We start from the raw sequence: 15,301 nt of genomic DNA, 5'->3' as shown, positions 1-15,301 counted from the left end.
ATCTTTTCAAACAGTGCATCAAATATAGCATCTAAGGTAAGGCTTGGTTCCTATGTAGGTTTGATAAGATTCTTCCAAGGGTCTGAGGCCAACAGATTGGGAGCTGCTGCTATAGTGAGAACTCTGGACCCCACTCCTAATTTCAGCACATGCTATCTCTGTAAACCCTTATTAAGCCATCAACTTCTCAAAACCTGTTCCCTAAGTAAAATGACAGGGTGAAATGGCAGAATATATAAGCTTACCTCACTCATCAAAGACATGGTGGCATTCCCATAGTAGTGCAAAGGACTCTTGAGGTCAGAAAAGTTGTACTTAAAGCCAGCAAGATGAACTTCATGACATATGTGAAATGCCAAGGTAATGGCAATAATGCCTGTGGTTGGGTGTTTGGGTTTCTGGGGGAGGAAATGAAAATTTAGGGGAAAAAGTACACACAAGGTACTTGTTTCCAAAGCCTATTTGGGTGATCCATCTTACAGCATCTTCTGAGCATTTCATCAAGACAAAAACTTAAGTTCAACCTTCATCATGCCCCAAGGCTCAAGTGCCAAGTTAATATCCTAACTCTATAAAGTGTTGGTTGTAATCTTAGAAAGTCTTTCAAGTAAAACCTAACTGCAGTACTAGTCCAGAAGACAACTATCAGATGGAGCCTTGAGGAAAAGGATGCTGCCGCCTTATTTAAAAAACACATCAAGTCTGGCAACTTGTGGAAAAAGCAAAGCCTGAGAATATTAAACCCATGTAGGAAATGTAAGAACCGCTTAATTCACTAACAGATAGAATCATGCTAAAAGGCTTCAAATCATTTAGCCAGAAAATAGTTCTGTTTCATAATGCTGATAATTCAGCTCTAGGGAAAGATGGCTTTAATTGAGTAACTTCAATAACAAACTGCCAAGGTGAGGATCTGACTAGAAAATGAAGATTCCAGATGTATATACAAAGTAAAGTCACACTCAGTTTTGTTTTTAAATTGATAAATTTTACCAACAAGAAACCAAGCATCCCCTTCACATGTACATATACCCTAAAAAGTACTATCATAGATGTCTGACTGAAGGGTCTTGGCATTCTAAGCTTTAATTCTCGTAGGATAGCCTTCAAAAGCGAAAACAAAATATATCTTTGTTTTTTTTTTTTAAAACAAAAATTCAAGGAGATTTTCTTTTGATTAAATGTTTCCTACAGATCCCATGGAAATTACATATGATTAATTATGGTTTCAAGAAAAATCAGAGCAGCATAATAAAATCAGGTAAACTCCAGGAAGCAAATTTGTCTGAAAGCCTAACAGCCTTCTACCTAAGTTCTTCTTTACCCCTCACACAACTGTGACTCCACCACAGCTTCTCCATCTGCTGTGAAAGGAAGTTAATGGTTGGGTTAAAAACCTAGGGGTCATCCCAGCTCACCGATGACATCGCATTTCAAGTTTTCTCTTTCCCTTCTTCACACTGTAGAGTTTCCCATTCACCATTATAGGCATTCCCTTATGGAGGCCTTCAATTACCTTTGGCACCCACCACCCACAGAACCTATATTGTCCCTGACAGAATCTTAACCCTGCTTAAGGTCAGAGAAAACGGCATACTTGACTGGTCACAGATTACATTTGTGACCATCTCAAGTGGGCATTCAGTCATGTCCAACAACCCAGTTACACTCCCCTAGTAAACTTCCATTTGTACTCTGTAAGATGGCAATCTCATACCTTTCTATCCAACAGCTCTACCTTCCTTCCTACTTTAAACTGTCAGTTTAATCCTCATTTTTCTTAGAAAACAGAATCGCTCAGACAAGAGCTACATCACCTTCCCAATTCCAAATCTCCCTTTGTCTTTACCCGTATTTCCGGTGTTCACTCCTATGTGGATGAGCTGTCCCTGTTTCTCCCGAAAGCCAGCCTCTCCACTCATGCACTCCATTGTCCCTGTCTTTTTTCTCAACAATTTTGCTTCTACAAGTATCCCCTATCTGTCATCATCAGTATTTCCCTCTAATGAATCATCCCTTCAGCATACAAACACATCTACCTAAAAAGCCATGACAACAAAAAGAACCCTTCCTTGAGCCTGTGTCTTCGAGTCATTCCTCTGCTTTCTTTTCTTGCAAGACTCCACTGAAGATTTGCCTCCATTCACTCATGTCCCACGTTCTTCCTCTTTCTATACTTGTCCCTAACAGTGTGACCTCTGTCCAGGACGGCATCTGACACAGTTGACCTCTGAAATACAGCTGTGTCCCTCACTTGGCTTCTAGGACACTGCCCTAGTAGAATTTCAGTGCACTTAAAACTAGTTCTAGTACCATCTCTAAGTAAGACCAGAGGCTTCCTGTGTACTACCTAAAGCAAAAATCAAGGGATAAATCTGATCTTACCTCACTTAGGAAAGTAACAGCTGAAAATTCACAAAATATACATTCAGAAGCTGTCCTTTCCCCTCAAAATTAGCAAGACAGGACTTAATATTTATGCTTTTTTGACTTCGGGATTCCACTTCCAGGTGTCTTTCCTACAGAAATCACCCAAGTGTGCAGAAAATCCCTATAAGCACATGCATTTCTACATTACCCATAGAGGGAAAAAAGCTGGCTATAAAACTAAAGGTCTACAAATAGGGGAAGAGTTAATTAGAGAGGAGAAACAGCAGAACAATATAGTATAATCAGAAATTACACTCAACAAAAAAAAAGTGCTTGTGTTTGTAATTGACTAGACAAAAGTTGATGCAAACAATAAGTGCTGGAGAGGATGTAGAGAAAAGGGAACTGTACCTTTGGTGGGAATGTAAATTGGTACAGCTACTGTGGAGAAGGAGTATGCAGATTACTTAAAAAACTAAAAACAGAACTACCATATAACCCAGCAATCTCATTCCTGGGCGTATACCTGGAGAAAACCATAGTTCAAAAAGAATACATGCACCTCAATGTTCATTGCAGCACTATTTAAAATATCCAGGACATGGAAGCAGCCTAGATGTCCACTGACAGAAACGGATAAAGAAGATGTGGTACATACAGACAGTGGAATATTACTCAGCTGTAAAAGGGAATGAAATAGTGCCCTTTGCAGACATGGATGGACCTAGAGACTATCATACAGACGGAGTCAGAAAGAAAAATATTGCTTGTATGTAGACTCTGGAAAAAATGGTATAGATGAACTCATATAGGAATAGAGACACAGATAAACTTATAGATGCCAAGGAGAGAGGAGGGATGGGATGAATGGAGAGATCGGGATTGACAGGTACACTCTAGCGGCACGATGTATAGCAGAGATAACTAATGAGCAACCTACCGGACAGGGCAGGCAACGCTACCCAGTGCCCTGTGGGACCTACAGGAGAAGGCGGTCTAAGGAAGGGGTATCGGGACACGTCTAAGTGATTCACTTTGCTATACAGCAGAAACGAACACAACATTATAAAGAAACTATACTCCAATAAAATTAAATTGTATTTGTGTTTGTAAATGCACAAAGAGTCTAGAAGGATATAAAATGCAAAAGAGCTTGGGAGATAATCTGAATTATACAGAGAAAAAAAAGGATGATTTCCTTTTTTAAAAAAATATTCCTTTGTAAAAGCTGTTTAAGCATGTACTATTTCAGAATTTTTTTATTGTGCCTTTTATTTCATGAAAAGGTACAAAATACAAGTTTATTTCTTTGGATTTTTCCCCGTTACAAAAACAAAAGCCTCCTTTCAGCTGAGATATCACATTACACATTTACTCAAGCTTCAAATGAAAAATACAACCTGTCACTGTATGGATCTAAGCTACCTTTTTCCTAGGGAATGTAGACAAACAGGGCTACAAGAGTCGAAGTCAATGAGATTCCTTGTAATTAAAAAGAATTAAAGAATCCTGCTGTCTGCACACAGCCTGCCCGTCAGCGCTACACACCCCCTCCCCCTTCCCCCATCAATACTGTCCTCCCTGCAGAGCAGTGAAGAGGAGGTGATGAGAGGTGGGCCACCTGGACATCTAAAAGGAGACCCCAGAAGGGCCCTGCAAGGGCAGGAAAAACACTGCACTTAAAAGGTTGTTTTCCCTGCAATCTGAACAACATGCAGATAAAATCCACAGATAACCTAATCTCACTAACTCAGATGTGGCCCTCACAAGTCACCTCATGAGTCATGGTTCTCCCAGGAACCCCTCTATTCCACCCCAGTCATGTCTTTAGTTTGAAACCGTGTGAAGGAAAATACATACCTCATTTTTGGGAAACACTTTCGGGAAATGAAGCAGTTCATAAGCTGCCATTCTGGTGATGTAAGGATCTAATATTCTGATTTGATAAGGTTTATAGATCAGATTTAAAGCTGGTTCCTTCCAAAAACCATTAGGGTTCTGAAATAAAGTAAGAATATAGAAAATACAACTTGTTGTTGTCTTTTTTTTAAATATTAAAAAAAAACTGAAGGAAATCAGAAAACAGATCGATTTTGCCAACTTACTATTTTGCCACCTGCCAACAATTCCCACAGCCACTTTAAATCAAGAGGCTTAAAAGCAGTGAGAATCACCGTAGTATTAGGGTCATTGTGATCAGGATCTGAAAAAACAGATTCTGGATAAAAAAGTCGGAAGGTAGTCCTTCTTCCAACTTCCTCTTCATGTCCTAAAACAGGACCATTATTCATTCTGTGGGTAGTAAACACACAAGACATGTAGACCAAGAGCAGTCAGGGTCATTTCCATCACAGTTCTCAGAGATTTCAGAGCCAGACAAACGTTGTCAGCCACGTAGCTGGGCTCTAAAGCCATGTGGCAATCCATCAAGTCTTTCACAGCCAAGGAAATAACTCCCTTTCCTGAAACAGCTGCTTGATCAAAGGCAGAAACATTTGTGTTTGAAAATTAACTGTGGGGCCACCAATAGTTCCTTCTTACCTCCAGAAAAACTGAAGACACAATGAAACAAATGGGAACATAAAACCCCAGAATACTCAAAACAGACCTTGGATGTCATCTCGATAAAACCCCGTGTGCTTGTAGATAAGGGCCCTGACATCCATAGAGATAAAGTTACTTGCCCAAGGTTACACCATCATGGAGCACGCGGATGTGTGCCTAAGTGACTAACAGGCAAGAGTCAAGCTGATTTGAAGACCCATCAAAATTGACGCGCTCTGAAGTAAAGAAACAACAAAACTGCTATATTTATACCTAGGCATAACCAAGAGTAACTATTGCTGGGATGAACGAAAGAACCACAAATGATCCAGTGTTGGATTTGCGGATGTTCAAAATAAGCCAAGGTTAGACGTGCACTATTTATGCACACACCATGAAGGTGTGCTATGAAAAGGAATGCTTTGTTGCCAAAATAGTGTCCCCTAGGAGACAAATACTGTTTGACCCTCTGGCACTGTGTAATATAAAGCAGCCTTAATAACACCTGAAATGACTTTCATAATGTCTTGCCAGGGGCATTTTCCCACAAGGGCCCGGTGTGGTTCTAGGGACCAGATTTTACACCATTACAAGAAATCTGTGAGTGCTTGAACATTGTTTTGTGGATAAATCTTCACAGCTTCCTTAAAATGGATAACTGCCAGAAAATGCGGTGACCACACTGTGCAGAAACCCTTGGCAACTTGTAACCCAGCAAAATGCCCAAGCACTGCCAGGCCATCCTAATGCACTGCCCAGCAGGAAGTTTCCCCACTCTTCAGAAGACTGTTCACAGCCATTCCCAACACATACACACTTCATGACCCACTACTAGGTCTATGGGACTCTCGGTAGCTGTGACCACAACCCCAACTTTCCCTTCCCCTGCAGAGATAACCACGCTGTGCTCCGGGCCCCGTGCCCTCTCTCGTTACCATACCAATCTCTTTATTCATGTCCATCTGTTTACTAATGTTTTAGAATCTCCTATCTTTATAAAAGGAAACAAAACAGAAAATCTCCTTTAGGAGTCCAGAATTATCTCCAGTGACCATCTTATGTCTCAACTCCACAGTGAAATTTCTCCAAAGAGTGGTTTATACTAGTTTACTAGTTTCTCTGCTTTCTCATCTGTTATTCCCTCAAACCGCTCCACTTGCCCAAGGTTACACCATCATGGAGCCTCCAAGTCTTCTGTCAAGAGTATCAGTGAGTTTCAACTTGCCAGTCCAATGTGAACTCTGTCCCCATCTTACAAGACCTCTCACCAGCATCTGTCATGGTTGAAACCTCCCTGTCTTACAACATTGTGCTGGCTTGGCGTTTATAATCACCTTTTCCTGACTTTCTTCCTACTTCGGGGGCAGATCCTCTCCTTTACTCCTTTCTCTTTGCACAACCTTTAACTTTTAAGTACTTCAAAGTTCAGGCCTGAGCCCTCTTTGTCTGCTCCTGGGAAATCTCACCCAGTCCATGGTCTAAATACAACTTATAAGATTTAACCTCTTTATCTAACTGCCTACTTGATTTATATACTATAAATCTAATAAGCATCTCAAACGTGGTATGTTCATACCAAAATCTTGATTCTCCCCTAAACCTGTTCCTACCCTAGTCTTCCCCAACTCAATGAATGGTATCACTATCCAGCCAGTCTATTAAGCCGAAAACCTGGAAGTATCCTGTATTCCTTTATTCCCACCTCTGCTCACATCTAATAAAAAGCAGATCCTGATAACTGTAACTCTAATACATGCCTCAGTCTAGTCCCTTATCTCTGTCCCTGCCCTGACAATCCTACTGCAAGCCACCATTCCCTACCCAAATGCAGCAGCCTGACTGGACTCTTCATTTCCACCCTTGCCCTTCATGTTTTATTGTCCATACCAGCACCAGGGTATTTTAAAGATAAAACCAGGGCTTCCCTGGTGGCCCAGTGGTTAAGAATCTGCCTGCCAATGCAGCGGACACGGGTTTGGTCCCTGCTCTGGGAAGATCCCACATGCCATGAGGCAACTAAGCCCACGCACGTTGTTGCTCCACAACAAGAGAAGCCGTCTCAACGAGAAACCCGTGCAGCGCAGCTAGAGGGTAGCCCCTGCTCACTGCAACTAGAGAAAGCCTGCGTGCAGCAACAAGGACCCAGTGCAGTCATAAATTTTTTTTCAAAAAAGACATAACCAGATAGAGTTGCATTCTCGCTGAATGATTTTCAAAACTTTTCTGTTACACTTAAAACACGAGCCCAAATCCTAGTTGACAAAATCCTACAAAGCCCACTCCTTAACAACATCTTCAGCTGCCGACTGCACCCCTCTCCCAGTCTGCTGCCCTCCAACCTCACTGGGTTTCTTTTCTGCTGCTCTCAAACCCAGCATCATACCTTCCGGAGGACCTTCAGTCAACATTTTCTCTGCCTGCATTGCTCTTCCCTAGTCTTCATATGGCCAGTACTGTGTGGTCACTTAGGTCCAGTTTAAGATGTCTCTGCCTTAGCATTGCCATCCATTCAAAACCAGCCATTCATTCTTGATGATTTAATTATTTTGATTGTTTACCTGACATTGATTATATTTCTTTTCTTAATTTTCTTCTTCCCATTAGAATGTAAGCTCCACAGAGAGAGACAGAACATTATTCTTATTCACTGCAATAGCCCCCTGGGGCTAGAACTGTGCCCAGAATGTTCAGGGGATTTCATAAATATTCACTAAATGAATGACCCGAAATCTACTCCGAAGTCTACTCCAGCCAACAACTTGAGTAATATGTAACATACTTAAACATACTAAAGCAACTCCACTTCCTTTTAAAAATCGTCATAGTAAAGCAGGAAACTATGTTCTTTTAAAACAGTTCCATGTTAGCAAATAGAAAACATATTTACCTTATTATTATATCATATGAGTCAATTTTTTCTCCTAATGTCTTATTCTTCAAAATTCCTCCATTACCAACCACCACACACTTCTTACACGGCACACTGTTGAACAAATAGACAAGTGAAGATTGAGACATCTTTTACAAAACTGGCTGATTCCAACAACTTGTTCATACTTTGAGGAACCCAGAAAAAAGAATCAATTGTAACTCACAGGTCTAGGGATATAGTAAGACTCAAGAAATCATGTTCCATAGGAACTATATCATTGTTAGCAACTATTAATGCTTATCAGTTCATATACATCCCCTCATTATGCTTCTCATAACCACCCATGGAGATAAGTAAGCCTGATATTTCAATTTTACAGAAGAAAAGATATTAAAAAATGTTTAGGTAACATTTCAAAGTCATACTGCAAAGAGGTAGAACTAGGATTGAGTCCAGACCTCGACTACAAAGATACCCCTCAACATAAAGATTCTCCATGTTAATATTAATACAAGTGGGTTCTATACTAGATGTGTACGTATTTTCCATCAGTGTTAGCCATTCCCCTGAGATTCCAGCTTTGAATTATGGCTATGCATTATAAGTGTCGAGACAGACAGTATAGAACCTGGTGGGCAAAGTGCGGCTTCTTTGTACCTGCCCATGCTCACTTCAATTCCCCAAACAGGTATTGATCCTTAAAGTTTAGCCAGTATACAAACGAAAAGTTTACTCTGTATTCCTGCCAAAGAGCTTTAAAGTAGGACATGAAGTGGAACTTCCTGTTGCTGGCCGGAATCAGGCTCAGCCAGTGAATTATCTATTGTTCAGCTCTCAGCCAACAGGACCTGGCCTTCAACATAATAAAGGCCATATATGACAAACCCACAGCAAATGTCATTCTCAATGGTAGAAAGGAAAAACTGAAAACACTTCCTCTAGGATCAGGAACAAGACAAGGATGTCCACACAAAGCTATTTAATATAGCTTTGAAAGTCCTAGCCACAGAAATCAGAGAAGAAAAAGAAATAAAAGGAATGTAAATTGAAAAAGAAGTAAAACTTTCACTGCTTACAGATGACATGACACTATACATAGAAAGTCCTAAAGATCTACCAAAAAACTACTAGAGCTCATTAATGAATTTGATCAAGTTGAAAGATACAAGATTAACATGCAGAAAATCTCTTGCATTTCTATACACTAACAATGAAAGATGAGAAAAGAGACATTAAAGGAAAAAATTCCATTTACCATCACATCAAAAAGAATAAATTACCTAGGAATAAACCTACCTAAGGAAATAAAGACCTGTACCCAGAAAACTACAAGATTCCGAAAAAGGAAACCAAAGATGACACACACAGATGGATATGCCATGTTCTTGGATTGGAAGAATCAATATTGTGAAAATGCCTATGCTACCCAAAGTAATCTATAGATTCAACGCAGTCCCTATCAAATTACCAATAGCATTTTTCACAGAATTATGACAAAATTTTTTTACAATTTGTATGGAAACATAAAAGACCTTGAATAGCTACAGCCATCTTTTTAAAAAATATATTTATTTTAATTGGAGGGTAATTACAATATTTTGATGGTTGTTGCCATATATCAACATGAATCAGCCATGGATATACATGTGGCCTCTATCCTGCGCTCCCCTCCCCCCTCCCTCCCCAGCCTATCCCGCTGGGTTGTCCCAGAGCACTGGCTTTGGGTACCCTGCTTTATGCATCAAACTTGCACTGGTCATGCATTTTACATATGTTAATATACATGTTTCAATGCTATTCTCTCAGGTCATCCCACTCTCACCTTCCCCCACAGAATCCAAAAGTCTGTTCTTTACATCTGTGTCTCTTTTGCTGCCTTGCATGTTGGATCAGCATTATCGTCTTTCTAAATTCCATATATATGCATTAATATACAATATTTGTTTTTCTCTTTTTTACTTATTTCACTCTGTATAGGCTCCAGTTTCATCCACCTCATTAGAACTGACTCAAATGCATTCCTTCTTACCACTGAGTAATACTCCATTGTATATATGCACCACAACTTCCTTATCCACTCATCTGCCAATGGACATCTAGGTTGCTTCCATGTACCAGCTATAGTAAACAGTACCACAGTGAACATTGGAGTACATGTGTCTCTTTCAATTCTGGTTTCCTCGGGGTATATGTCCAGGGATGGGATTGCTGGGTCACATGGCAGTACTATTCTCAGCTTTTTAAGGAATCTCCACATTGTTCTCCATAGTGGCTGTACCAGTTTGCATTCCCACCAACAGTGTAAGAATGTTCCCTTTTCTCCACATCCTCTCCAGCATTTATTGATTGTAGACTTTTTGATGACAGCCATTCTGACCAGCATGAAAACTGTGGTTCTGATTTGCATTTCTCTAATAATGAGTGATGTTGAGCATCTTTTCATGTGCTTTTCATGTGGAGGTTGATTCCTCCAGTTTCATTCTTTTTTCTCAAGATAGCCAAAGCAATATTGAGAAAGAAAAACAAGAGCTGCAGAAATCAGGCTCCCTGACTTCAGACTATACTAAAAAGCTACAGTAACCAAAAAATCAAAACAGTATGGTATTGGCACAAAAACAGAAATATAGGCCAATGAAACAGTATAGAAGGCCCAGAGATAAACCCACGCACCTATAGTCAGCTAATCTATCACAAAGAAGAAATAAGCGGTATAGAGAAAACAGGACAGCTACATGTAAGATAATAAAATTAGAACATTTCCTAACACCATACATAAAAATAAACTCAAAATGGATTAAAGACCTAATTGTAAGGCCCAGTACTATAAAATTTTTAGAGGAAAAGATAGGCAAAGCACTCACTGACATAAATCACAGCAATATCTTTTTTGATCCACCTCCTAAAGTAATGAAAACAAAAACAAACAAACGGGACCTAATTAAAATTTAAAGCTTTTGCACAGCAAATAAACCGTGAAGAAAACAAAAAGAAGGATTAATCTCCAAAATACACAAACAGTTCATGCAACCCAATATCAAAAAACAAACAAACAAAAAAACCAATCAAACAATGGACAAAAGACTTAAACAGACCTTTCTCCAAAGAGGACATACAGATAGCAAACAGTCACATGAGATACTAAACATCACTAATTATTAGAGAAAGGATCAGAGCGACGATGAGGAATCACCTCATGCCAGCCACAATGGCCATCATCAAAATATCTACAAACAACGAATGCTGGAGAGGATATGGACAAAAGGGAACCCTCTTACTCTGTTGGTGGGAATGTAAATTGGTACATACTATGGAGAATAGTATGGCTGTTTCTTAAAAACTAAAAATAGAGCTACTGTTATGATTCAGCAACCCCACTCTTGGGCATATATCTGGAGAAAACCATAATTTGAAAAGATACATGCAGCCCAATGTTCACTGCAGCACCATTTACAAGAGCCAGGATATGGAAGCAACTTAAATGTCCATCAACAGCGAAATGGATGAAGACAATATGGTGCATATATACAATGGAATTTTAGTCAACCAAAAAAAAAAAGAAATAATTTCATTTGTGGCAACAGGGAGGGACCTAGAAATTGTCTCTGAGTGAAGTAAGTTGCTGTAAGACAAATATCAGATGACAGCACTCATATATGGAATCTAAAGAAACGGTACAAATGAACCTATTTATAAAACAGAAATAGAGACACAGATGTAGAAAACAATCTATGGACAGAAGGGGGAAATACTGGAAGCAAAAGAGTCAGACATGACTTAGAGACTGACCACCACCAACGTATAACCACTAAGGGCGTCCTGTATAGTACAGGGAACTCTATTCAACACCCTGCAATGACCTATACGGGAGCAGAATCTAAGAACAGAGGATATCTGGTAAACAGATTCAACTCACAACATGGTCAATCAAGTACACTCCAGTAAAAACTAATTAAAAACAAACCAACAGACAAAAAAAACATGGCCTGGCCCAATCCAGCTCCAAGCGCTCACCACCACTCAGCTAGGCCTAGAGAAATAACAAAAGATAACATCCTTCTTCTCCCAGGGGCAAAGCTACAGAGGGTAAGGCTGTTGAGATTGTCCTTGCAGGGCCCTCATGACGTGGAAATAGGAGGAAAAAACTGTTTCTCTAAGAACCATGAGCTCAGCAGACCAGATGAACTCCAGATCCTAAGGGCTTTAGGAAACTAATGAGCAGCAAAGCTGCACAGAATTCTTAAGCATAGAGAACACAGAAGTACAGGATCTACTGAAAGGCGCCAGGCATTGGCCCTGTTGGCTTAAGAAGAGACAAGACACACATTCCTATACATGTGAATGTACTGTTTTAATTTAGAATTTGTTTAGTTCATCTATTTATATTTGATGGTTTTACAACCTTAAACTTTCTAGAGATGTTTCTTTTCTAAATCTGCTTGCCTTTAACTACGAAAGTAACATTTCTAGTTGCTCTAATATACAAGTTTGACATAAACCCCAATCCCAGGAAACCACTCTGTCCACCGCGTTCTGCAGCCAGGTGGCCTGGGAGAAGATGGGATTGCTCGCTGGTCAACCCTGTCCTCCCTGGGTCTGTGACCCTGACCATCCTCCCCAGCAGATCTAGCCCATGAGGGCTCCATGGCAGGGAGCAGCTCCTACACTCATAGCTCGTATGGCTTTTCCTTCCATAACCTCAGGGCCAGTAATGCAAGTGAGACGCTGAAACTCCAGACACTGGCCTCACCTCCCCATGAGAACCCTAAGCAAGGCTGGGCACCGGGGAGGGAGTGGCTAGGAATGGACAGGATGGGAATAACAGCTCTGTTCCCTCGAGGTCACCTCTGTGGAGGTGAAGGAGGAATATCTATCATTTATGGCATCTAGACTAACCCTCTTTCCTTCAAAGAAGGCTGCAGGCCACTCCCTTCCCCAGTCATTTCTTCTACCCAGTCTTCTCAGCCTCTTCCCACTTGGGAAAAATGGAAAGAAATCATGGACACTGCCTCACCCAAGAGAACTCCAGTTCCAAAGACGCTTTATACTGCCAAGGTCACACATTTTAGAAATCTCACTGTTTTCTTCTCTGTTGGCTTGGCAGAGGGCAGGTGAAATGGGCAAGGTCCTTCACCATGGGAAAAGTTTACTGATGTCTTTAAAAGCAAACCTCATCAATGGAATTTTCCTTTTTCTCCCAGCAAATGATACAGCAAAGATCCACACTTTTTTTTTTTCTGGAATATTGTATCATATCTAACACTAGAAACTTCTTTAGGGATATGCCTAAGACTACTCTTTGGCAATAACATCTTCTCTGCAGCAGAGACTGACAATGCCCCCGTGATGCTAGGAAATGCATGATGAACAGATACAGTCTGACCCACCCACCTCGTTACTCTCTGCTCCCTTCTCTCCCCAGAAGGGACCCTCATGTTACCAAAGGAGTGATTCACCCTCCCCATGGCTTCATCCCCTGGCCTGGGCTCCTGGCCTCCCTTGTTTCCGTGGCATGAAATCAATAATTTTCAGTGTTCGTTGGGTGACTCTATAACTTTACGCTATTTAATTAACACAGGCATCCCAGGTTGTGCGGGTGGTTAAAAAATCCACCTGCCAGTGCAGGAGATGCAAGAGATGGTTCAATCCCTGGGTCAGGAAGATTCTAGAGGAGGAAATGGCAACCCACTCCAGTATTCTTGCCTGGAGAATCCCATGGCCAGAGTAGCCTGGCAGGCTACAGGCACAAACAGCTGCAGTGACCTGTGAATCCCTAAAGGGCAAGAACAGTATCATTTATATTTCTGCATCTGCTAATCTGGAATTTCCTGATTCACAAGTTGTACATTTTAGAAACTGCTTCGGTTGTCACTTTGTGACTTTGTATCTGGAGAAATCTGTTCTTCCTTCCTCTATCCTGAAAACAGAGGGATCCACGTGCCTCAAATTGCTTACCCAGAAAACAAAATAATTCCCGACTGCCTGAACCTATTAATGAAAAATCTAGAAAACTGCTGAGATAGTAATGGTAAGAGCTTACACTTCCTGTAGGTAAAAGACATATTTCTCAATCAGTCAGGGAAATCCAGAAAAGTTACTAACTTAGGCAGTAAAACATCAGCAATCAATATAGGGGAAGTAAATCTGAAGTAAATTTGTCCACTTCCAATGACCTATGATCTGTCTTTTCTGAATCCTTTACGATATTCATTTGTCCCTTCAGCAGCATCATATACATGAAAATGTATCATTCCATCTTCAATGTAACAATCTTTGGCAGATCCCACTTGTCATATTCCCATTACCCCTGTGCCTGCTGGCAGAGCCTTGCTTTCACAAGCTTAACAGTGGTGAGTATATTCTTGTGCCAAGGTTGGTTTAGATGTGGCCATGTGACCCATCCTTGGGCAATCAGATATTAGGGAAACACTTTACCCTCAGGAAGAGAAAGGTTTGAACAGAACACTTTTGTTTTAGCCATCCCTTCCTTTCTGCTTAGATATTGACACATGATGACAAGGTTAGGGCAGCTTCACATCTGAGGGGGAAAGACAGAGAGACCCACCAAGAGCTGCCCTGACATCACTGAGCCACTAATTCAATCCTGTAACCAGAGCCAGTCCACACAGATGTAAGGTGGTACACAGTCCAAATACAAAGGTACCATCCAGACAACTACATGTGCACGTCAGCATCCCCTGGGTTTGTGCAATCCAGTCTGTGCAGCCATACGTGGCCGCCCTATGAGCCGGATCCACAAATCTGCGGATGTAAACCCATACATCTTTAGATGTGGGATATAATAAACATCCGCTGACTTCAGATCACTCTCAGGAAGAGTGTCACCTGTAGCCTGCAGATTCTAAAACCCTGGGCAATGGACCGGAGTGGGGGGCTCACTGCTAACTCTGGCTCCCCCAGGCAGCATCTCTGGGACCCTGGTCATGTGACCGAACCTCTTGGGTCTCCGTATGCCCTTTTATGAAGTAAGGACATCACTGAGGTCTGCATGCACGTTTAATCTCTAGTTGAGTCCAACTCTTCGTGACCCCATGGATGTAGCCCACCAGACTTCTCTATCCATGGAGTTTTCCAGGCAAGAATACTGGAGTGGGTTGCCATTTCCTCCTCCAAGGGATCTTCCCTATCCAGGGATTGAACCCACATCTTCTGCACCTCCTGCACTGGTAGGCGGATTCTTTACCTCTAGTGCACCAGGGAAGCCCCCTGACTGAGGTCTGGAATGTTGCTGATCGATGCTGCATGGAGCCATTTCCCCCAGCATGTGTACCATGGTTTCTGTATCTCTCTCTATCCAACATCCGACCACAGTAGCTGCTATAAAACACACTTATGTTTCTCTTTGCCATGTATGGTTCACTTTGTTAAAGCAGAATATCAACCTCCCCTCAGCCTCAAGTCTTCCTCCTGGCTGAAAATGCTGCCATGTAAAGACACTGTGAGACTGGAAGGTGTCCAGAGCAGTGAAGCAGACACTGATATTTCTTATAGAGCTTG

The 15,301-nt window shown here is 41.2% G+C and overlaps 1 protein-coding gene across 8 annotated transcripts in view; it reads right to left on the bottom strand.

The window, feature by feature from the left end:
- ST3GAL6 (ST3 beta-galactoside alpha-2,3-sialyltransferase 6) overlaps positions 1-15,301 on the bottom strand; it is a 90,087-nt gene that overhangs the window by 2,845 nt on the left and 71,941 nt on the right. For all 8 annotated transcript variants that reach the window (XM_043448734.1, XM_043448738.1, XM_043448735.1 and 5 more), the window contains 4 exons: positions 7,802-7,897; positions 4,476-4,662; positions 4,231-4,368; positions 246-398 (listed from right to left, as the gene is read on the bottom strand). In XM_043448734.1, coding sequence (XP_043304669.1) covers positions 246-398; positions 4,231-4,368; positions 4,476-4,662; positions 7,802-7,897 — 574 coding nt within the window. The remainder of the gene's footprint in view (positions 1-245; positions 399-4,230; positions 4,369-4,475; positions 4,663-7,801; positions 7,898-15,301) is intronic.

The sequence above is a fragment of the Cervus canadensis genome, chromosome 27 (genome assembly GCF_019320065.1).
Source record: "Cervus canadensis isolate Bull #8, Minnesota chromosome 27, ASM1932006v1, whole genome shotgun sequence".
NCBI classification, from domain to species: domain Eukaryota; kingdom Metazoa; phylum Chordata; class Mammalia; order Artiodactyla; family Cervidae; genus Cervus; species Cervus canadensis.
The sequence above is the reverse complement of the archived record's forward strand: the minus strand, read 5'-3'. Positions and strand labels throughout refer to the sequence as shown.